At 43.9% G+C, this 25,413-nt stretch overlaps 1 protein-coding gene across 2 annotated transcripts in view; it reads right to left on the minus strand.

The window, feature by feature from the left end:
• The window catches only part of AHCYL2 (adenosylhomocysteinase like 2), a 184,587-nt gene that overhangs the window by 77,118 nt on the left and 82,056 nt on the right, over positions 1 to 25,413 (minus strand). Inside the window, exons 1-2 of one of the 2 annotated variants that reach the window (XM_030216848.1) lie at positions 4,751 to 4,830; positions 1,330 to 1,438 (exon numbers count right to left, since the gene is read on the minus strand). In XM_030216848.1, coding sequence (XP_030072708.1) covers positions 1,330 to 1,438; positions 4,751 to 4,807 — 166 coding nt within the window. In that variant the 5' untranslated portion in view covers positions 4,808 to 4,830. Of the gene's footprint in view, positions 1 to 1,329; positions 1,439 to 4,750; positions 4,831 to 25,413 lie in introns of those variants that run through there. The other variant, XM_030216847.1, reaches the window with a different exon arrangement.

The following is a 25,413-nucleotide window of genomic DNA, read 5'->3' on the forward strand; positions in this document are numbered from 1 at the left end:
CTCTATATAGAGCCCTAGGATATGGGGGGGGGTTCGTTTGTTTTTTTTTTTTTGCTTTTTTTTTTAACACTTTCCTTTGTTGGAGAGGTAATGTAACTATGGATGCATTTCTTGCAGTTTTTTGGGTTTTTTTGTAAAGTAGTTTATGATATTTACCCCTTTTCTGTGAAACAACTAATGGACTGCTTTTCTTAATATATTTCACACAGCTCCACATTACTTGATGGATTTATTTTTTTACATATCTGTAACTAAGCATTTCCATAAAACAGACACTAAACTGTTGCAAGTTTGGGCTGACAGAATCAGTGGCTTCAGTGTCTTTAACCTGTTGTACATGATGTAACATCCTTATTGAATAAGATGCACCATTTTCCACAACACATTATATTATTGTAGGCTGGGGTGAGGATGAGGGTAAGGGAGACAAGATGCCCGTTTGGCTCCAGAATTGGGAAGTAATTAGAGATGGGCACTAAGCTATGCGGAAAAGGAAATTAATTTTCTAAAGGTAGAATGCTCTGTGCAGAATTCATACAATAACAAAATTCTGAGAATTTTGGATTACAGTACACATAAGACAAAGATCAAAAGTCATGAAAGATAAACAAGCTAAAACTGGATTTTCTTTTCTTGAGAATGGCTAATCTGTGCAAACCTTCCTCCAGCTGACAACTGAAAACATTCCTTGCAATCAAATACTAAAAAAAAAAAAAAATCTATTTTCCTCTGCTTTCTTGCAGAAAAATTTCACTGCCAGCAATAAAGTTCTCTGGTCTCTCACACAACCTGGCAACCCCATGAAAAATCCCACCGCTGTGGGAAAATCCCCTTGCCATTCTCCCTTCCAACTTCTACAGATTTCTCACGGTGGACTAATCCCTAAACCTGCCAATTCAGCTGTTCAACAACCTCTTTCCTCAACTCATCCCAAAATAAGTTTCCTCCCTGTCACTAAAAGATCAAAAGGTCCTATTTGACATTCTAAAGGCACCACTGCCTTCACATAACTCCCACCTTCATACAGTAGGGTAGAACCATGTCACAAATCCACACTATGTTCCTAGTGCCTCATTCTAGAAAGCAACTAAAACGATATTCCCAGGCTTGTTTCTCACTAATCTAGCATCAATAAAGAATAAAATGCACTTAATTATATAAAGGGAACCAGGGAATCAACCATATCTTTAAAAGACAGCAAATTTTAATAACAGAGATCGCAATCAGTATATTTAAGACATAACACAGAGGAACAGTCTACAGATTTATGACAGGTATCTGTAGATATAGATTGGAGGGGAGTGAAAGGGCTGGTGTAAAAGTACATACCTGAACTGTAACTATCTGTAGAAGACTGAGATATAGAGCGGGACAGAGAACGGCGGCCAATCTTTGTTGGGCGCTTGTTGAACTCTTGCTTCTGATCGGCAAACTGAATCTGTGAGAAGGAAGCAGAGATGTTCCTGAAACAGTGCCTATGCCATCTGCAGCTTTATAATCACAACAAAGTCTCAACTGTGAGAAATGGCAGCGTGCTCCTGTGCTTGGGCAGTGTGACAACAATCATAAGCAGCTCTGATCAATAGACACAATGCAAACTGATTTAATACGTTATCCATTTCATAGCATGGTTGATGTCAAAAATGAAAATCCGATTTCTGCATGATTATGGTAGCAGACCGCTTGTGCAATACTCCTCCTCCACTTAAATATGTTCATAACAGCTCAACTTATTATCAATGTGGAAAGCCAGTAACAACAACTTCTGAACAGCACTTCCTGATCCCTGTTATATCAATGCTACAGCAGAAGTGGGTTCAGCTAGAGTAGCTCAGGGGGCTTGATGGAATTAAAACCAAGCAATTAAATTGATGATATACAATATACACATGCTTTTCAGCAACTAATATCCAACAGGCAGGCCTGTCACCACTGTTTGTGGCAGTCACTATTTCATAAGGCATGTTAAATGCTATAGTAGAAAAAAAAAACCCGAGTCCATGGTATGTCTCCAAGGCCAAAATTTCACTGTAGTTGCAAGAAGGATAACAAATTCTCTGCTTTAAAACCCACTGACTGTTCGTGTTCATGAACGAAGACAAAAGGCCAAAGCATTTGAGTAGCAAAGCCTTAGATTACTTACAGACTTCCAGCCACTCAAGCAACTACGCCATGTCACAAATGGGAAGTGAAGATTTTAGGTGGACCATGTCACCAAAGTTACATCTTATAGAAGAGAAAATTTTAGAATGAGATTCTTGTGATTCCAGCTATCTTAGCTGAGGAACCAGAAGAGGTTGAAAGGTGACTCATTCATCACCTAATGAGTACAGACTTTCTAAGCTGAATAGTAAATCAGTATTACAAATAATTCACCTATAATAAACGGCAAGAATCATAGAAAACTCAGGCACTCAGAGATTGGTGATGACTATATAACACTTAGAAAAACAGTTAAATAAATTAAACAAAAAATATATCTCAGGCTCAAAAGTAAGTTTAAATAAGAGAACCTCAAATATACATCAATATGTGATATATATATGATTTCACATGCACATATGCACAAACATAAATGATAAAACTAAAACATCACACCATAATAGGTTTGATTATAAGCATCCAAGCTTAAATTGGCATTTACTTCACTAATTACCACCATACAAATGGAAAATGATTTTCTAAGGTATCTCCCAAAATCCTATAAGAATGCTAGTAATTAGAGGAATGGAGTATAGATTTTTTTTCAGAAGGGAGGGGTCTGTAGCAGAATTTACAGGGCCACTGCATAAAACCTAGTGGCCAGATCTAGGATGCACAGGCACCAGGTTCCAAAAGGTGCCATGGACTCTAGCCCCCAGCAATGGGCTGTCACTATGATAAGGGAGATACATGGGGGAGGTGGGGTGAAAGAATTATAAAATAAGGAACCCACCTATACTCCCAGGGTATTACTACAACTAATTTCTATCACACCACTAAACATATGTAGCATCCTGCAGCCCCACATGAGAGAAAGTCTCTACTACTCTATGGATGGGATAGAAGGCTCAAGACATCATAGCCCAACAGAGGATAGTTTCACCAGAGCAGAAAGACTAGAGGCGTAAGAGGAAACTTTTGGACCAACAAAATTTAAACAAATATTTTTACTGAGTTAGAAAGTATAATAAAATGTTTCAAGAAAACTCTTGCTGGATTTTTAACACACACAATTTTTCAGCCCAGGTAATACTTTTTCACATGCACAAAATGAACTAAGTCTCTAGTCTGCCGTTAGATACCATCTGAAATGTTGTCATTAGTGACTGGCTATATTAATTTTGCAATTTCATGGACTCCAGTCTTTATACTCTCTACACAACGCATAATAAAAATATAATCTGGCCACATTCTTTCACTATTTATGAGTCAAATATTGTTAATATTATTTATTGAATACTTATTAATCACCTATTTTACAATTTGCTTTACTGCCACATAGGTAATTATTTGCCTAAGGGGGGGGTCATCACACACTAATAGCTTGTTACTGCTTTGCAGATAAGCTATTACATTTGTTTTTCCACTGGTACAGTTTAGTTTTAAAAACATTTTCCAAGGGCTTTAGTAAAAGGGCCCCTGTATTGAGTCTCTGAATAAAAATTGCCTTTTCCTTAAAAAAAACAAAAACATTTTCCAAGACCAGACCTAATAATTTCTTGTACTGTGCATTTTAATTATGGCAATGTATGCTAAACTAATTGTTCCACAACAAAAAGTATAGTAAGGGCCACTGTCTAAAGCTAGAACTTATGTAGTGTTTAATGTCTGAGGCTGTAATGTATTCCAAAGCCAGAAGCTTCAGGCTGTTTGTGAATTTATGTTGATAAAAGTGCTTGAACAAATGATGGTGCAGGTGGTCTTCACTACACAGTATTCTGATGTATAATTTTACGTGTTACAAAGTAAAAAGGATAAATTAACACCCACAATCAAGGGAAAAAGTTCTCGTAACAGGAAAATTCTTCACATTATAACATGTTTTGGCATAGATCAGCAGATGTGGGCAGAAATCTCCAGCACTACAGCTGAGGGTGAGGCTGAGAAGATTACTCTTTCAGTTAACTATAATGGGATCCACAAAATTAAGACTAAAATGTATAAAAAAAACCTTTTGGTATATTGATAGTGAACGTGCATTGTATTCCCTCTACCCCTCACCATCCCACCCCCAATCATTCACCCACACTCAACTGCACATCTCACATACATAATCACGTACCTTCATAGAGCATCAAGGTTTTCTATATACTCGATAATGGAAGAATAGGAACCACTGCCTACTTACTGATGCAGAAAACCCACATCCCATACAGTGGGCATTCACAAGCATCTAAATGTTAATATTTTACTACTTAGTATATATTATGAAATCTGTATGGTGGAAAGCAGGAAAGTACTATAGCCCTAATGGTTCAAAAAGAGTGGTAAAGTACTCAAAGTATTCAATACTGAACATAGCACAGACATCAACTGAAATTTAAGCTTCATCACAGGCAGGTGTAGAACAGCCTGGTAAACCAGGTGGATATAGATTAGAAATCAACAATGACTTAAGTTATAATATACTGATATATCTGTAGCAAAGAGCTACATCAATTTCAGCATTTATATAATCAAATTCACAAGTGTATGCTCACTTACTACAGATAAATTTAACAAGGTTCAAGCAGAAGAAAAAGAAACATAACACAGGATGACACCTCACCTGGGCTTTAGCTCCAGAGCTTCCATTCAAACAATACTTCTTTTTATTATTCAGCATGTTAGCCTCCGACAGACCTCTCATAACCCTTCCACATCCAGGAAACTGCAAGGCCCTTCATTTATACATCCTGCCTCCGCAATCTTGCCTGCTCTGGTTCAAACCCGAATGAGGATTTTTTTTCTTTCTTTGGTTATGCTTACCTCATCTTCCAGCTAGACCTCCGACAGGCCATTTGGCAGAAAAGAACCCCGAGATTTAATGAGCATTCCTGTTTATGTCTTTATTTATTTATTTAGCAGAGCTAATTACAGAGTTACTGCTGACCTCTAAACTGTTAACAGCAGTTTCTAACATGGTCCTACTCGTGCATGCATAGCAATAGCTTATTTATGTAACTGCCACACTTTTCTAGCAGGCTATAATTAACTTGCTAATTAGGTACACTAACTTTCCAGCCATTCTTCTTATCCTCCTCACTTTATCCCTGAGTTGAGGTACTACATTTCCATATTCTTGCTAGAATGAAATGAACAAAACATCTGTTTTCAGTTTTGCTCACCCAAACAGGACCACGGGCCCTTGGCAACTTCTGATCCTTAACAAGTACCTTTACATTCACAAAACATGGGTTATTTATATATTTATCACACTTGATATACAGTCGTTGGCCTTGACATAGTGGTTTACATATTAAAAACAGAAACAAAAGGGAAAGAAAATAACAGGGGGGGAGGAGAAAGTGAAAAGGTAACATGGCAGTCAGAGAAGACAGCTAAGTGGTAGAGGGAGAGAAACGTTCTGAAAACAGATGAAACTTGAGTAGTGTTTTAAAAGAAGAGACAGCTGGCTGGTTCCTAACAAGATGGGGGAGGCTGTTCCATAACTAGTGACCAATATATCTAAAGGCACGGTTGCATGAGATCTTAAGGTGAAGAGTGGAATGGGAAGGGAGAGTCAGGAGGTTCTGATCAGCAGAGTGCAGGTAATGGAGAGGGGTGTTAAGGGATGAGAAAGTAATGAAGATAGTATGGAGCTGAGGGAAGATGGGACTTACTAAAAGAGGAATTTTATACTTGATGTGGGCACTGATGGGCAACCAATGATTGAAGCGGAGGGGGGTAGGGTAACATGATCAAAGCGGTTGAGTTGTGGAGAAGCTTAACTGAGGTTAACTGAACAAGCTGAAGACATTATAAGAGAGGAGAGACATAAGCCAGAGTAAAGAGAACTGCAATTGTTGAGATGGAATATAACAAGGACAAAGATAAGAGGTTGAAGGACTGAAGAAGAAATGAGGGGACAGTGAAGATAAAAAAAATGAAGAGTGGACAACAGTCTATTTGTGGACGAAAATTGAGCTATGAATCAAAAATGACACCCAGGATTTTAATCGAGTCCTTGTAGCGCAGGGGATGACCATCAAATTAGAACAAATTCATAAATAAAGGAATTCGGAAAAAGGAGGTTGCCTATGTACAGTTGCTCAATGGATTCACAGTTATAATTGTTTAGTCCAACAATTATAAATCTCCATTCTTTTGAATTAGCACCCAGCTAAACTGATTATTCCTGACATCTGCTGCTTCTCTCTATCAGCAGCCTGATGATCATTTTCAAATGGCACCATGTAGTGGTAAGAATTTTAACTTCATATACTATGTTTCACTAAGTGTGGGTCCACAGTCAGCCTTCTCTGCAAAACTGTTAATATTACATCTAAAAATAATAAAGTCTACCCTATTGAGACACACCAATTTTGAAAACCATAGCCTCTCGCTTATCTGGCCACCTGGTTTATTCAACAAGCTCCATTGATGCGACAGCATCGTCAGTGAGGTGCATGTGGCTCTCTCTTTCCTGGCATCATGTTCAGTCAAAAGGCAGCAGTGCTAGCAAGATTGAGTACAGTAAAGGGTTTTTTTTATTTTTATTATTTCTTCTTTTACATTAATTTTATTATTCTTAATCTTAGATCACTTTTTACTTTAAAACCGAGTCGGTTGTACCTGTGACCCTGCTTTCTTTGCAACAGCAAGTCAAACAAGAAAAGCTGTACTGTCTATAGAGCAGAAACTTGAAGCTTAAAAAATAGACAAGGGTGAGGCCATACAACAAATTACAACCAAATTTGGAGTGGAGAGAAAAGGCAATAAAGTGAACTGGAGAAATGGGGTTCCAATTGTACCTCTAAATATGGATTAAACATTAAGAAAACAATGAAAAAATGCAAATATGAGAAGGTGAACAAAGCTTTGATTCTATGGTTCACACATAAAAGGGAAAAGGGCATGCCAATATCAAGCCCCATATTGCAAGAGAAAAACTGAAAGGAATTTAATGAAGATGACCCTGATTTCAATGACAGTGTATGTTGGCTTGATTGCTGGAAAAAGTGGATATGGAATAAGACAGCTCAATATTTCTGGGGAAAGCCATCAGCAGATTCTGAATTGTATTGTTTATGAATATACAGTATTTCTGTAACAATGTTTGTTACAGTCCAAGCACATGTACAACACTGTTGTTAATGCTGAATGGTATTAACACTGGAGAACGGCAAACACAGAAGAAAGCGGACCTCCGCAATGGAAAAACCAAGAAAAGAATACAGCGAAGGTGACAAGATGGATGACGCCAAACAAACTTCTACTGGACTCTTAAAAAACTGGACTCGACACGAGTCGTGTTTCGGCCATTCAGGCCTGCCTCAGGAGTCCCTGTATGGCAAAGTGCTATTGGTTCTCATAAGGAGAGTCTTGTGCAAACACTGGATTTCTCTAACACCACCTTAGGAGAATGGAGAAAGAAAACTTCTGAGCTTCTTGATGAGAGTGTATACCTTGGAGGAAAGGAGAAACAGGGGTGACATGATACAAACATTCAAATATTTGAAAGGTATTAATCCGCAAATGAACCTTTTCCGGAGACGGGAAGGTGGTAGAACTAGAGGACATGAACTGAAGTTGAAGGGGGGCAGACTCAGGAGTAATGTCAGGAAGTATTTTTTTCACGGAGAGGGTGGTGGATACGTGGAATGCCCTCCTGCGGGAGGTGGTGGAGATGAAAATGGTAAAGGACTTCAAACATGCGTGGGATAAATACAAAGGAATCCTGTTTAGAAGGAATGGATCTATGGAATCTTAGTGGAGACTGGGTGGCGGTGCCGGTATTTGGAGAATAAAACCAGTGCACGGCGGACTTCTACGGTCTGTGCCCTGATCGTGACTGAATAGGTATGGAGGGGCTGGAGTGTAAATTTTAAGGAGCTTCGACGTTAGCTTCAGAACGTTTAGTACAGGAACAATGCTGGGCAGACTTTTACGGTCTGTGCCCTGAGAAAGCCAGGGACAAATCAAACTCAGGTATACATATAAAGTATTACATACCATGTAAAATGAGTTTATCTTGTTGGGCAGATTGGATGGACGGTTCAGGTCTTTATCTGTTGTCATTTACTATATTAGGTTGTGAATTGTTCTCATGCACGCTGTACTGAGATGACATCACTCACATTTAAGACTACTGTACCTTGCCCTGTCCTTGGAGAATAACTTATTGTACGTTGATGAAATAGCTGAATACTAGTGCTCTAAGAAAAGAGATACCATTATCACTCCTAACAGGAAGGAAACCCAACTATAAATTACAAAATATGAGAAATATCACGAATGTTGCCTCTCTTGTTCTCACTGACCTGAACCCAACCTTCTATTTCAGATGTCTGTTATAACACCTGTAAGGGTAAAAAACAGGTTCACTTCAGAGTTCAAAGACTGTTCTTTAAATAAACTAATTGCTAATTCAAAAGAACACAAAAAAGGAAAATTATATTAGAAGTTGTTATGTGTAATATGAGGCATTTCATATTGGAGTACATAAGTTTTGAGACAGAAGCAACACCTGTTAGCTGCTAGACCAAGGGGATGATTGGTGCATCTATGCCTGCCTGCCTGCCCAAGTTCCGTTGAGAGGTACCTCTTGGGTCATGACCAACTTACTTGCTGAATTCTAGGGGAGCCGAAGTTATCCTGCCATGCCTTTAGCATCATGAAAAGCTACACATTTACTGCACTCCAGTGCTACCAAAAAGAGTGCTACTAAAGGAATTTTCACATACTTTGGAGCTCCAAAGGAGGTCCCCAAAGAAGAAAAGGGAGCAAGGAGATGATGTTAAATTTCTATGGAAACGACAGAGATTGGTGAACTTCTAGTATGGTTAAAAGTAAAGGAAAAGGATAAATTATGTCTTACCAAATAATTCTTTTCATTAATCAGTGGCATCATTCTACATAAATGGGTGTTATCCCTTCCTACCAGCAGATGGAGGTAGAGAAAACTGAATTCTGCAAGTGACATCACCAATATAAGCAGAGGTGCTCCATGGAACAAATGTAGTATGCATCTATCCAAGCAGCAGAGGGTCCCTTTGTAACACACCCATGCCCCATTAAACACTGCAGCTGCAATGATAATCAAGCAACACACCAGAGTGGCACTCACTACCCTGCATATATCAGAATACAGCCATCTCACGGAAAACCCATATGGCTGCCAATTACAAAATAATTTTTTTGAAGCACTGAAAAGGAAGCACAGAGCACACCCAGAACCCTGGGCCGAGGTCTTCCAAGGGCAGGACTGCAGAATGCTGTCGCTGACTAAAGAAAAGAAAATTATCTGGTAAAGACACAATCTCTCCTTTCTTAGTGTCAGATCCACCGTTCTGCACAAATGGGATTTAACGAAGCAGTCTACTGGGCAGAGGAAGACATGGCACCCCCAAACAACGGCTCTGCCAAAATCTGAGCGGGCTCTGGCCAACCTGTCCAAACTATAGTGCTTAGGAAAGGAATGGAGAGACAACTAAAGTCACTGCCCTGCAAATGTCCTCAAGGGACACTGCCCGAGCTTCTACCGAGGTGGCAGCTTGAACCCTGGCCCTTGAAGCACCAGATGATTGGTGCCTATGTAGGCAGACTCAATATAGCCACCTTGATCCACCTCGCAATGGAGGGCTAGAGGCCACCTGGCCCTTCCAAGGGCCATGGAAAACACAGAGAGATGGACAGAGACAAAATTAATTTGTCTCCTTCAGGCACCGGAGAATTGTCCTTTGGACAACTAGCTTATGGAGCTCCCAATCCCCAGGAGCCAAACCTTCCACCAAAAAGGAGAGCAACTAGACCTCCTGATTAACATGGAATGGAGACACCACTTTTGGCAAGGACCCAAGTTCTCCATGAAGGACAGATACAGGTACAGGCAAAATAGTGCCTGCAGCTCAAAGACTCTACAAGCAGAGGTGATAGCTACCAGAAAAACTTCCCTGACAGGAAGGTCCTTGGTGGAAACCGAGCACAGATGTTCAAATAGGGCCTCGGACAGCACCCAGAGCAACAGATTGAGGGCCCACGAAGGGAAGGAAAGGTGAGTGGAGGGTGCAGATGAGTGACCCCCTTAAGAAACTGAGCCACCTCTTTATGCATAGCCAGAGAGATACCCTTCACCTTCACAAGAAAAATGGCTAGAGCCGCCACCTGGACCCTCAGAAAGCTCAGAGCCAGTCCCTGATCCAGGCCTAGCTACAGAAACTCCAAAGTATCAGGAATCTGAGCCCTCCAGAGAGACAGGCACAGCTCCCGCACCAGGATTCAAGAACTCCCCAGACCCTGACGTAAGCCAAGACCTAGAGGCCTTCCTGGAATGGAGCAGCGTAATGACCACTGTGGGGGAGAACCTGCGCATCTCCAAACTGCCAAACTGTAAACCAGAAGGAATCCGGCCCCTGGGTAGTAAAAGAGTATCTAGAAGGGGGCACCAGAGAACCACATACCACAGCCTGTGAGGGCAATCCGGCGACACCAGCAGGACCAGATGAGGATTATGTGCAAGACTGCGCAAGAGACAACCTATCAGAGACCATGGGGGGGGGGGGGGGGAGACAAAGAAGGGCTCCTCCCACAGCCACAGTTGAAGCAAGGCCTCTATCCCCTGGGAGGCCAGCTCCCTCTAACTGAAGAGTTGATCCTGGATGCCATCAAGTCGAACTGAGTGATCCAGAATGAGCTGAAAGGCCTGTTGCCCCAGCTCCCACCCTCCTGGATCCAGGAAGAAGCAACTGAGAACTTCCACCTATATCTTGTCATTGCTTGCAATGTGGACCGCTGAAAGGGTCTGCAGATGGGTCTCCACCCACCAACAGACACGCTATCCCCAGGGCCACCACCTGATTCCTAGCATCGCCGTGCTTATGTACACCATCGCCATAGCAATGTCTGACATAACTCTGAACGCTTTTCCCCTCGAGGATCGGCCGAAGCTCCTGCAGAACTAGGCGGACCAACCAGGACTTCAGGCGATTTATGGACCAGGACACCTGATGGCTAGACCAAGTGCCCTGAGCCCCCCCGACCCAGACAATAGCCATGCCTCCCCCATAACCTTCAACTTCTCCAAGACATCGCCAGAAAGCAATTGCCAGAGTGTGAGGAATTGGTGAAGCAGAATGGTGAGTTGGGATTGACTCTCCAAGGGAAGGATATCTGCACAGTTTTGCAAGGCTCTCCAATTAGTATCTTCCACTGTCTTGTGAGAGGTTCAATATAAAGTACTTCATAGGGCAATCTTTGTGCTGTGTAGAGCATAAAGAATGGGTGAGGCACATACATTAGACTTTAAAATGTGGGAGAGAAAAGGCAACGTTATGTCACATACTGTGGAGAAGCCCCAAAGTACAGCAATTTTAGTGGGAAATGGATGGTTTTATGGGCTAGGTTCAGGGGGAAATTGCAAATGTTACTACCTCAAAGTGTTGTTTTATAAGGAAGAGGACCTTGGAATATGGAGCCAGGCGCAGTAATTGTGGGTCAGAGAAGCTTGGGTAATGGGAAGGTGAGGACTACTTTGGATGCTTGGGTAACTTCTGATACACCATCCTTTGGGCACCAGAGAGCTGCCCTGTGCCATATAATAGTGATGGATAAAATAGCGATGATGAGAGAACCACAGCATAAACGATTTATGGACTTGTGAGGTGACTATATACAGACATTATCGCCCAGAGCAAGGAATGCTGTGTTGAATGATTTTTAAATCTGAGGTCTTCAGTCCAGTTGTTTTTGTTTTTTTGGGGTTTTTTTTTGGGGGGGGGGAGGGGATTAGTCAGGAGGGCAAAAGAAATTGGATTTCTAAGTAATGGTGGAATCTGTGGCCCAACAGCCCAAGGCTGACCATGAAGCATAAATAAGTGGTGTGAGGGGGGTAGGAAAGGAATTGAAAAAGAAAATTTGTAGAAAGATAAATGCTAAAACAAAGTTACAATTGACAGCTACAAAAAGAAAAATAAAAGCCTAGTGGTCCAATGGGTCTACTACTACTACTTAACATTTCTAAAGCGCTACTAGGGTTACGCAGCGCTGTACAATTTAACATAAAAGGAGAGGCCCTGCTCAAAGAGCTTACAATCTAAAGGACAAGTGAGTAGTCAATTCGATAGGGGCAGTCAAATTGGGGCAGTCTGGATATCCTGAAGGTAAGAGTTAGGTGCCGAAGGCAGCATTGAAGAGGTGGGCTTTAAGCAGAGACTTGAAGATGGGCAGGGAGGGGGCTTGACGTAAGGGCTCAGGAAGGTTGTTCCAGGCATAGGGTGAGGCGAGGCAGAATGGGTGGAGCCTGGAGTTGGCAGTGGTGGAGAAGGGTACTGAGAGGAGGGATTTGTCCTGTGAACGGAGGTTTCAGGTGGGAACATAAGGGAAGATGAGGGTAGAGAGGTAGTGAGGGGCAGCAGATTGAGTACATTTGTAGGTAAGAAGGAGAAGCTTGAACTGAATGCGGTATCGGAAGTGACCTGAGAAGAGGGGTGATATGAGTATATCTGTTCTGGCGGAATATAAGATGTGCAGCAGAGTTCTGAACAGATTGAAGGGGGGATAGATGGCTAAGTGGGAATCCGATGAGGAGTAAGTTGCAGTAGGTCAAGGCGAGAGGTAATGAGAGCGTGGACGAGAGTTCGGGTGGTGTGTTCAGAGAGGAAAGGGCGAATTTTGCTGATGTTGAAGAGGAAGAAGCGACAGGTCTTGGCTATCTGCTGGATGTGTGCCGAGAAGGAGAGGGAGGAGTCGAAGATGACTCCGAGGTTGCGGGCAGATGAGACGGGGAGGATGAGGATGTTATCAACTGTGATAGAAAGTGGAGGAAGAGGAGAAGTGGGTTTTGGTGGAAAGACGATGAGCTCAGTCTTGGACATGTTCAGTTTCAGGTGGCGGTTGGACATCCATGTAGCAATGTCGGTTAAGCAGGCCGATACCTTTGCCTGGGTCTCCGCGGTGATGTCTGGTGTGGAGAGATACAGCTGGGTGTCGTCCGCATAGAGATGATACTGGAAGCCATGAGATGAGGGAGCCCAGGGAAGAGGTGTAGATTGAGAAGAGAAGGGGTCCAAGGACAGATCCCTGGGGAACACCAACAGATAGCGGGATGGGGGTGGAGGAAGATCCATGAGAGTGAACTCTGAAGGTGCAGTGGGAGAGATAGGAGGAGAACCAGGAGAGGACAGAGCCCTGGAACCCGAATGAGGACAGTGTGGCAAGGAGTAGATCATGATTGACAGTGTCAAAAGCGGCGGATAGATAGACCCTTCCCCCGCCCCCACAGCCAAAAGATGTAACCCCCACTCCTTCAACCTTCAACTATGACTGTCCCCCAGGAGTTTATTGGGGGGGGGGGGGTGATGAGGGCAGAGCACTTTCTCCTGTCCTGACAGTTACATGTACAAATATAGTGTTGGCTAACCCTTAGCAGTAGTACCAATTTAACCCTAGTGGTCATCTGGCACCCACAACTATATAATCAGATACTGGTGCAGGAATGGGGATCACTTCTGCCCTCATAACCTCACCTGCCCCACCTCTCGAGACTTTCAGGGGTCATTCAGGATCCTAGGAAGGAGAGGGTACCAGGCTGACCCAACTCAACCCTATGTAAGGAGCACAGGCCTCTATCCCCCAGGCAGGGAAAAGGATCAAAGGTCTTTCATTTAGGGTCCTTTAATTTTCTACCCTGATCTTTGCCAAGAGGAGCTAGAGACTCCTGCCAACGTTTGAATCTAATGTACTTGGAACACATCTGTTTGCACATACACAGACACCCTCAACAATAAGCTGTGTCGCATAATGCGAAAAATACTTCAACACACCTCAAAACATGAAACTGCATGCAAGGTCTCAAGTCCTCTCCTAAACGCCAACAGATGCTGGTAGATATATGAAAGGAAGACAGTCTCTCATATCACAGAATATTTTGCTGGACCTTGTGTCATCAAATTTATGCTAATTTCAAAAACCACCAACAGCAGAAAAGTAGTAGAAAGGAAAAAAGTATTAGCAATGCATCCATTACTTACCACTGCAGCTCACTTATGGATTATTTGCTACTTCACACTGCTTATTTTAGCACTGGCCTTTAACTGTTGAACTTCTGTTGTTCAGATTTTATTGATGATAATTTACAGTAATGTTGGTAGTGATGGTAAGGTATAGATTTCTATTTTGGTAGCTGTAGATAGCTTAGAAAATGGTAAAGGAAATATTTTTACACAGACTCATGGGAAAGCCCATATTTTTGATTATGATGTGAAGTATTTTAGTTACAATGACAGCTCAGCACCTAACACACTTCCTGGAAAGTCCAAGTACAGCTGATCAGGCTGCAGAGTGCACAATATGGAAGAGAACACCCCCCTCTGATTCTGTACAGTCTGGAACTGGCTACACGGAGTTCTTCCAAATTATTAACTTGGCTATTTTTTGGTTGTAATGCTTCTTTCAGTCATACTACTAGGTCTCTTTTCAACTTCTTGTTATACTTATGATATATATTTATACATTTTTGAAGTGGTAATTTTATTTTTTAAAAATAGTACCAAGTTAGGGCCACTGGTTTTATTTGCCTTGCACTCTAGCTGCAATGGGGAAAAAGGAAGCAAGTTCAAAAGGTTCCAGTTCAGCAACCTGATTCCACTGTGAACTGTGGAATGTGCAGAATAGAAATATTTTAAAGAAAAAAAGGAAGAACCTGACAGAAAACCACAGTTTTTTTTTTAATATTCTCCCACAATCTCTCCAGTTCCAAGTCTACCCTTTCAAATCTTCCTTTCAAGCTTGGTCACCACTCAGACCATCATTAGTCCATTTTTAATGGAATTGCCTTACCCCCCCCCCCCCCACCTCAAAAAATAATATCTGGAGCCTCTAATTCTCCCCATCTTCCTGTAATCTACCAAACACAACTTCCCACCTGGTATTCAAAGGTTTCTAATATTTGCTAATACTCATAAGACATTTTTACTCAAATATCAAGTTAACTCACTCTGCAATACATTGCAATGCTTTTTTTTTTTTTTCAGGTAGTAAGAATAGAAATTTTTGTTGCTCCTTTTCCCTAGTATATCTCAGGGAGGCACACTTACAGATCCTACAAATATAACCTATTGTACAATTTCTCTAGCTAAAAAGCAATGCAATTGTTGCTACAGTAACATCATCTAAATGTAAGAGAAAGAGGCAGATTAAGACTTTTGCCTGATTCTAAAAACAATTTTTCTGGTACTGAAGATAATTTTAAATATTTTTGACAGCTTCAGTAACTGATAGCAAACTAACAAAAGCCAAGCAAAAATGGTAAAGAAACTAGGAGACAAGCAGTTCTTAAACAGAATGTACCTAAGTTTATAATAGTTGGGGTGGGAGGATTCTTATTTAACTTACCATCCATTCTGGCATATGGAAAGCAGAGGTACCTATACTGCTGTCCCATTTCTCCATTGCTCCGGGCCTCAAAGTTTAATTTTCTTTTTTTCTTTTTTTTTTTTTTAAGTTAAAGAATAGGAAGGCAAACTGAACAAAAATATTTGGGAATGCAAACGGCATCCACTAAAAGTTCTGCACTGCTGAGTGTGCAGCCAAGTTCCCAGTCTATTCAAGGAGCTTACAATGGGCTTTGGAAGTTGTCACCACCCTCTTCTGCCGGAAAACACAGGAGCCTTTTATTCCAATCATTTTCATTAGTCAGTTGCTCAGCACTGAATCACTGCCTCTTATCTATAGTAACTTTCAAACTGAAGGACAAACGGATATAAACCTTCAAACCCTGTCCTTTCCTAGTAATGGCTTAATAGCAGCAGCTACTCAGTCAATAGGTATAACCTCTGTACTACCTTCAATCAAATCTCTATGGTTGCTGCTTGCTTTTTTTTTTTGTTTGAAAAGTAGTGCACCACCCCACCCCCACAAAAATGCTTGCTATCAATGAAGTACACCTATCAGGTTTGTGACAAGCTAGGTTGGGTGATCATTGTAAACCATATGAATCTTAATTCTTTTCGTATCATCTAAGTTCAACTGAGTACTGTTCAATTCATCAAGAATGGGAGTTCTCTCCAAATATCCGGTACTGGTGCAGAAGAGACACCAAAGTAATCCCTTTCAAACAGCTTTCTTAAATCCTTTTTTATCTTGGGCAAATTTGTAAAATCAGTTTGCATGCGTACATGAGAAGAAAGCAGTGCTACTGCTCCCTGCTGTTCAGTATCCAACACAGAATTCCCTCTAGGAAAGAAGCGTCTATAAAAACCAAATTCAAGCAACATTCAAACTTTCCTCTGATTCCCTGATTTTTAGGCTATAAATAGTCCCTGGATGTTCAAGAAATACCATGAAATGAGAATTCTTTGAAACCTGTAATTATCAATGTTTTAAAACATTTCACAGAAACAGAGACAAGGGATTCGCCTCGATGTTAGTACTGCTAGATTTCTCAGCAGCTTTTGACACTGTGCATCATAATATCATGCTGACTGATAGAAACAGGTATCAATTGAACAGTACTTGCCTGGTTCAGATCCTATCAGACAGGCAACAATCCATAATGCTTGGCAGCAACTCATCACCACCATGGACACTGACCTGCAGGGTATCACAAGGATCGATACTGTCACCTATTCTGTTCAATATCTACCTCAAGCCACTAGCTGAGCTGATTTGGTCGATGGACACTCAGTTCTACATCTATGTGGATGATATGCAGCTACTCATACCCACTGAACCTGACTTACCTACAGCCTTGAATACACTGCTTACCTGTCTAACATCAATTCAAGAATGGGCTAAACACAACAAACTTTGACTGAACCCAAGTAAAACCGAGCTTCTCTGGGTCCCTAACACAAGTGGATACATACCTGACATCAAAATCCCTTTTGGGAAGTACAAACTCCCCCTCACATCACAACTCAGAAACCTTGGAATACAGTTAGATTCAACACTTACTCTGATTCCCCAAAACCAAGCAACCTTCAAGAGCTGCTTCTAGTATTTGCAAAAGCTATGATGCCTCTCTCCTTACATCGAGAAGGTAAATCTTATCCCAGTTGTGCATGCCACGATAACATCAAGACTGGACTACTGCAATGCACTATACAATGGTCTGACTACAAAGCTCCAGTTTATTCAGAATGCAGCAGCAAGGTTGCAAGTGATGTGACCACATTACACCATTTTAGAAAAACTTCACTGGCTACCAGTACAATACAGGGCTAAATTTAAAACTTTGTCTGATCTTCAAAGGCCCTGAAAGGAAATGGCCCAGAGTACCTGAAGAATAGGATGATCCTCCACATACCGCCAAGTACACTAAGGTCCTATCAGGGACTATCACTAACCACGCTCTCTTCAAAAGACATTACACGATGTGATACCCACAAGTGAGCCTTCTCCAGAGTAGCCCCCACACTCTGAAATGCACTGCCTGAAAGACTCCGCATAACACAAAAGACTATCTCTACTTCAGAAAGCAGGCGAACGCTTGGCTCTTCAACCAGGCCTTTAATGGAAGAAGTAACTAACTTGTTAGTCTTACTCACACACACAAGGAGTGACTCTGGCTGCACATACTGCAGCAGGATATGTTTATCCACTCCTACCCCTAGCTGTGATAATATTTAACCATCTGTCTGACCTCATGTCAGGGGCGTAGCCAGCCTTCCGTGGGAGAGGGGTCCAGAGCCCGGGGGGAGGGGGCACATTTTAGCCCTCCCCCCGGCGCCGCCCCCCCACCGCCGACATTGCCGCCCCCCCCTCCCGCAGCGAACCCGCCGCCGCTGCCGCCTACCTTTACTTTTGCTGGCGGGGGATCCCACTCCCCGCCAGCCGACGTCTTCTTCTTAGTCGCTTCCCGCTCTTCAATTTGTTTGCTGACGTCCTGCACGTTGTACGTGCAGGACGTCAGACTCAGAGAACAGAACTGTTCTCTGAGTCTGACGTCCTGCACGTACAATTACGTGCAGGACGTCAGCAAACAAATTGAAGAGCAGGAAGTACTGAGAAGACGTCGGCTGGCGGGGAGTGGGATCCCCCGCCAGCAAAAGTAAAGGTAGGCAGCGGCGGGGGCAGGTTCGCCGGGAGGGGGGTCCTGGGGTGAATCTGCGGGGGCCCCGGCCCCCTCAGGCCCCACGTAGCTACGCCACTGCCTCATGTGCAACTTTCTTTAAATCAGTCACCTTTACTTTCTAACTCTTCTTACTCTCTTACCTATCTATATGTTACATCTTTGCTTTACCCTTCACTATCAATTAAAATGTTCTATTGTAAGTAGTATACTATGCCATACTTTGTATTGTTTTTTGAATATTTTTACTGCTGTAATTACCTATTGCTCATGTTTGATCTATTCTTACTGTAACCGCCTCGAGTGAATTCCTTCAACAAGGCAGTAAATAAATCCTAATAAATAAAAGACTTTGTGTAGGAAAAAAACAAACAGGCCTCACACAGTATGCCTTTATTTTGTTCAAACATTTATGGAATTTTGAATGATCTCACTTTATGAAAAAGCGAAGATACATACCTGTAGCAGGTATTCTCCAAGAACAGCAGGCTGATTGTTCTCACATGTGGGTCGGCGGCCCAGGAAACGGCAAATTTTTCTACAGCAAATTGTTAAAAAATTTTACCAGAGCCTTCTAGCGCAAGCACCACCTGTCGCGTGCTCCTGCTCAGTTTAATCAAAAAGCAAATAATAAACAAGCAACTCCTCCAAAGGGGAGCTTTCTCCGAGGACAAGCAGGCTGCTTGTTCTCACATGTGGGGTATCCCTAGCAACCAGGCTCACTCAAAACAATGAACATTGGTCAATTGGGCCTCGCAATGGCGAGGACATAACAGAGATTGACCTGAAACCATAAACAACTAACTGAGAGTGCAGCCTGGAACAGAACAAAAAAGGGTCATGGGGGGTGGAGTTACTCTAAACCCTGAACAGATTCTGCAGCACCGACTGCGCAAACCGACTGTCGCGTCGGGTATCCTGCTGGAGGCAGTAGTGAGATGTGAATGTGTGGACTGATGACCAAGTTGCAGCCTTGCACATCTCCTCAATGGAGGCTGACTTTAAGTGAGCCACTGATGCAGCCATGGCTCTAACATTGTGAGCTGTGACATGGCCCTCCAGTCAGCCCAGCTTGGGCGTAAGTGAAGGATATGCAATCTGCTAGCCAATTGGAGATTGTGAGTTTTCCGATGGCGACTCCCCTCCTCTTGGGATCAAAAGAAACAACTTGGTGGACTGTCTAAAGGGCTTTGTCCGCGCCACGTAAAAGGTCAATGCTCTCTTGCAGTCCAAGGTGTACAAACTGCTTTCGCCAGGGCGGGTATGAGGAAAGAATGCTGGCAAGACAATTGACTGGTTCAGATGGCACTCCAATACCACCTTTGGCAGGGTGTGTGCGGAGGACTACTCTGTTGTGATGGAACTTGATATAAGGTGCATGCACTACCAAGGCCTGAAGCTCACTGACTCTATGAGCTGAAGTAACAGCCACCAAGAAAATGACCTTCCAGGTCAAGTACCTCAGATGGCAGGAATTCAGTGGCTCAAAAGGAGCTTTCATCAGCTGGGTGAGAACGACGTTGAGATCCCATAACACCGGTGGACGTTTGACAGGGGGCTTTGACAAAAGCAAATCTCTCATGAAGCGAACTACTATAGGCTGTCCAGAGATAGGCTTACCCTCTACACAGCGATGATAAGCACTAATTGCACTAAGGTGAACTCTTACGGAGTTGGTCTTGAGACCAGACTCTGATAAGTGTAGAAGGTATTCAACCAGGGTCCGTGTAGGACAAGAAAAAGGATCTATGGCCTTGTTGTCATACCAGACGGCAAACCTCCTCCACTTGAGAGAGTAGCACTTTTTTGTGGAATCTTTCCTGGAAGCAAGCAAGACTTGGGAGACACCCTCTGAAAGACCTAAATAGGCAATTTCTAAGCTCTAAACATCCAGGCCGTGAGAGCCAGAGACTTGAGGTTGGGATGTAGAAACGACCCCTCGTTCTGGATGATGAGGGTCGGAAAACAGTCCAATCTCCACGGGCAGACAACTCCAGAAGAAGAGGGAACCAAATCTGACGGGGCCAAGAGGGCGCAATCAGAATCATGGTTCTGCGGTCTTGCTTGAGTTTCAGCAAAGTCTTCCCTAATAGAGGTATGGGAGGATACACATATAGAAGGCCTGTCCCCAAATGCAGGAGAAAGGCATCTGACGCTAGTCTGTCGTGGGCCTGAAGCCTGGAACAGAACTGAGGGACCTTGTGATTGATCTGAGTGGCAAAAAGATCCACCGAGGGGGTACCCCACGCTCAGAAGATCTTGCGGACTACGCCCATGTTCAGAGACCACTCGTGAGGTTGCATTATCCTGCTCAACCTCTCGGCCAGACTGTTGTTTACGCCTGCCTTTAAGTCCAGAGAGCATAGCCAATCATTTTCCAGAATCATGGGAAGAAGGGTGCAAACCATCCTGAACTTTTCTCGGACAAGAAATTTGTTCAGGGCCCTTAGGTCTAGGATGGGACGCATCCCCCCTGTTTTCTTTTGCACAAGGAAGTAGCTGGAATAGAATCCCAGCCCTTCTTCCCCTGGTGGCACGGGTTCGACCGCTTGGACCTTCAGAAGGGCGGAGAGTTCCTCTGCAAGTACCTGTTTGTGCTGGGAACTGTAAGAATGAGCTCCCGGTGGACAATTTGGAGGTTTGGATTCCAGATTGAGGGTGTATCCTGACCGGACTATTTGAAGAACCCACCGGTTGGAGGTTATGAGAGGCCACCTTTGGAGAAAAAATATCAACCTCCCCCCGGCCGGCAAGTCGTCCGGCACGGACACTTTTGCTGAGGCTATGCTGAACTGGAGCCAGTCAAAAGCCCGTCCCTTGCTTTTGCTGGGGAGCCGTAGAGGCCTTAGGCGCATGCTGTTGACGAGAACGAGCGCGCTGGGACTGAGCCTGGACAGGCTGTCGAGGAGTGTACCTACGCCTAGCATAGGAATAGGGCGCACTCCTCTTCCCTCCAAAAACCCTCCTAGATGAGGAGGTAGAAGTAGAAGACACCCGGCGGGAGAGAGAATCCATAGCATCATTGTGCTTCTTGAGCTGGTCCACTAGATCCTCTACTTTCTCACCAAAAAGGTTATCCCACCGGCAAGGAACATCCGCCATCCACTGCTTGACCGAATGATCCAGGTCAGAGACACGCAGCCATGAGAGTCTGCGCATCACTATACCTTGGGCAGCAATCCTGGATGTCACATCAAAAGTGTTGAACGTACCCCTGGCCAGGAATTTTCAACACGCCTTCTGCTGCCTGACCACCTGGCGAAAAGGCTCGCCTGCTCCAGAGGAAGTGCATCAACCAAGCTAGACAGTTGTCTCACCGAGTTCCACAAGTGGATGCTCATGAAGAGCTGGTATGTCTGAATTTTGGCAGCGAGCATAGCGGCCTGATATGCCTTCCTCCTAAAAGAGTCCAAGGTTCTAGATTCTCTGTCTGGGGGCGCCGAGGCATAGTCCCTAGTACTCTTGGCTCTTTTGAGAGCGGAGTCCACCACCATGGAATTGTGAGGTAGCTGAGACTTCATCAATCCAGGCTCCCCGTGGATCCGATATTGGGATTCAATTCTTTTCAGGATCACGGGATTAGACAGAGGGAACGACCAGTTTCGCATAAGGACTTCCTTCAGTACATTATGCAAAGGAGCCATTGCAGCCTCTCTAAGTGGAGAAGGATAATCCAGGACCTCGAGCATCTCAGCCCTGGGCTCATCCTCAACCTCCACAGGGAAGAGAATAGCTGCAGCCATTTCCCGGACAAAGGAGGTAAAGGACAGACTCTCCGGTGGAGAAAGTTTCCTTTGTGGTGGAGGGGAAGGTTCAGAAGGAATCCCATAGGACTCATCAGAAGAAAAGTGCCTGGGATCCTCCTCTTCCTCCCACGAACGCTCATCTTCAGTATCGGACAAGACATCTCTCAGAGCAGTCCACAGAGGAACGACGTCCTCGATGGCGGTGCCGAGAAGTCGATGCCCGCCTGGACTCCGGTGAAGCTTCCTCCACCGATGTCGAAGGGGAGTCGACCTGGGTGGCAGGCGGCACCGAGGTCAGGGACCTCACCACTGGGGAAGGGCCAGATACTGCTACAGTAGACGGTACGGAAGGTGCAAGCACCCCCGACACCGAAGCACACTGGTGCAGTAACCCTTCCAGAAGCTCTGGAAGCAATGCCTTGATGCGCTCGTCGAGAGCCGCCGTCGGAGAAGGCTGCGGAGTCGGTGGCAGAATCTGTTGAGGCTCGGGAGCAGGTACCGGGCTGCTAGACCAACAAATCGGCACCTCCTGAATAGAGGGAGAGTGATCCTCTTGGCGCCGACGCTTCTCGGGTGCCGAATGCCTCGACGCCCCGGAGCTCCTGGCACCATGTATCGAAGGAGAACGATAACAGTACTTCTTCACTCGCTCGACGCCAGTCATCGAGGCTCCTCGGTACCGATGAGGAAGACGTGGAATCCTCACGTCTCCTCGGGGCCGGGTTCGACGAAGGTTGGTCCCGGGGGGCCTGCATAACAGGAGGCCTCAAGAAAGGTGGAGACTGACTCGATGCCTCACTGCTCCCAGCACGAGTTGGTCATCCCGACATCGCCGACCTTGGTACCGATGTCGATGTTGAAGGATCAGACAGCTTCTCTCGTTGGGCCTCTCAAGACGAGTCCCTTTCTTCATGCGAAGACACAGCCTACAAGCGGCTGGGCTATGGTCAGGCCCAAGGCACTGGATACACCAGACATGGGTATCGGCACCCGAGATGGTCCAGTTGCACCGAGTACAATGTTTGAAGCCGCTGGGTGTCTTCGATGACATGGAAGGAAAAACGGCTTCGGCAAAATCAAAAGACGCGATCGTGCCTGTTAAAAGAAAAAAGGGCAAGAAAAGAAGGGAACAACCCGACCGCGCAGCCTAAACTGGCCGCGTCTAAAAGGGAAACTTTAAACGGGTCAAAAAAATAAAGAAACTACAGGAAGTTTTTTGTTTTTTTTTTTTTACGGTAAATTGTAACTAAAAAGAAGAGAAAAAAAGGCAAATCCTCAAAACGAAATAGACTTTCCCGGGCCCGAGAGGAGCAGGGAAAAAACTCGACCGCACCTCAACATAGAGAAAAAAATAACTGAGCGGGAACGCTCACAAGATGGGCGGGAAATTGGCCGTGCACGCGCGCCAGAAGACTATGGCAAGAATTTTTTCATTTTTTGCTTGGAAAAATGCCGGTTCCCGGGCCGACGCGGACATCGACCCACATGTGAGAACAAGCAGCCTGCTTGTCCTCGGAGAAACCCTATTACTCCTCCCCCACCTCCCACAAAAAAATCCCTCCCATCCCCCTGCCAGTTAAATACAAACCATTGTTATTCAAGGCCAAGAAAATATTCTTATTCCGGAGGCACAAGATCTTCGTGGTCCCAAAACTGTGCTATCAGATAATTACTGCTCTTTGTTCCCCACCAGCTCACTACTCCCCTCCCCCCCCCCAATTCTCCTCTCTTTCTCATACTCCTATCCCAACCCAGCCCAACAAAATGACAAACTATCTCCTAGAAGAAAAAAAACCCCACCAATCATTCTCCCAATGCATTGAGGACTAGACTCCTACCGCAAGGTGATAGTGTATTATAATTATTTTTTAATGCACAGACATGCAAGTGGTGCAGTTATTACCTGTTGGCAAATGCATAACTTGCTTTGAAAATCAGGCCTTTTTTTCTTGCAAGGAATAGCCTGTAATTTTTTTCCTTTTATAACATTTGTGCTAAAAGACACCTGAAGCACCTGAGAAAAACAACATACTTAAATCTAAGCTGAACGAATGCTATGTCAATAAAAATGCAAAGGCAGACTGTAGACAAGAACAAGTCAGAAATGAGAACAACTGAAACACAGCCACTCATCACACTGTAAGAGATAATTAAGGAGCTTACAGGAAGCTTAACAGCTAAACTGTCTAAACTGCAACCATCCACATATGATATTACAGAGGGCATGGAACTACACGTACAAAATAGCAAATCATATGGAAATGTACAAGGTGGCACTGGTATACTACATCCAGTCAGTGAAAAACAAATAATGCAAAGCAAAGTTTTACACAGAAAAGAGAAATTGCAAAGTATTAATAGAACTAAAAAATGAACTTGCGGAGCTACTGTTAGAAATATGCAATCTGTCCCTAAAATCGAGTGTAATACCGGAAGACTGGAGGGTAGCCAATGTTACTCCGATTTTTAAGAAAGGTTCCAGAGGAGATCCGGGAAATTATAGACCGGTGAGTCTGACGTCGGTGCCGGGCAAGATGGTGGAGGCTATTATTAAGAATAAAATTGCAGAGCATATACAAAAACATGGACTGATGAGACAAAGTCAGCACGGATTTAGTGAAGGGAAGTCTTGCCTCACCAATCTAATGCATTTTTTTGAGGGGGTAAGCAAACATGTGGACAATGGGGAGCCGGTTGATATTGTATATCTGGATTTTCAGAAGGCGTTTGACAAAGTGCCGCACGAAAGACTCCTGAAGAAATTGCAGAGTCATGGAATCGGAGGTAGGTATTATTATGGATTAAGAACTGGTTGAAAGATAGGAAGCAGAGAGTAGGATTGCGTGGCCAGTATTCTCAGTGGAGGAGGGTAGTTAGTGGGGTCCCGCAGGGGTCTGTGCTGGGTCCGTTGCTTTTTAATGTATTTATAAATGACCTAGAGATGGGAATAACTAGTGAGGTAATTAAATTCGCCGATGACACAAAATTATTCAGGGTCGTCAAGTCGCAGGAGGAATGTGAACGATTACAGGAGGACCTTGCGAGACTGGGAGAATGGGCGTGCAAGTGGCAGATGAAGTTCAATGTTGACAAGTGCAAAGTGATGCATGTGGGTAAGAGGAACCCGAATTATAGCTACGTCTTGCAAGGTTCCGCGTTAGGAGTTACGGATCAAGAAAGGGATCTGGGTGTCGTCGTCGATGATACGCTGAAACCTTCTGCTCAGTGTGCTGCTGCGGCTAGGAAAGCAAATAGAATGTTGGGTGTTATTAGGAAGGGTATGGAGTCCAGGTGTGCGGATGTTATAATGCCGTTGTATCGCTCCATGGTGCGACCGCACCTGGAGTATTGTGTTCAGTACTGGTCTCCGTATCTCAAAAAAGATATAGTAGAATTGGAAAAGGTACAGCGAAGGGCGACGAAAATGATAATGGGGATGGGACGACTTTCCTATGAAGAGAGGCTGAGAAGGCTAGG

The sequence above is a fragment of the Microcaecilia unicolor genome, chromosome 10 (assembly GCF_901765095.1).
Source record: "Microcaecilia unicolor chromosome 10, aMicUni1.1, whole genome shotgun sequence".
Classification (NCBI taxonomy): Eukaryota; Metazoa; Chordata; class Amphibia; order Gymnophiona; family Siphonopidae; genus Microcaecilia; species Microcaecilia unicolor.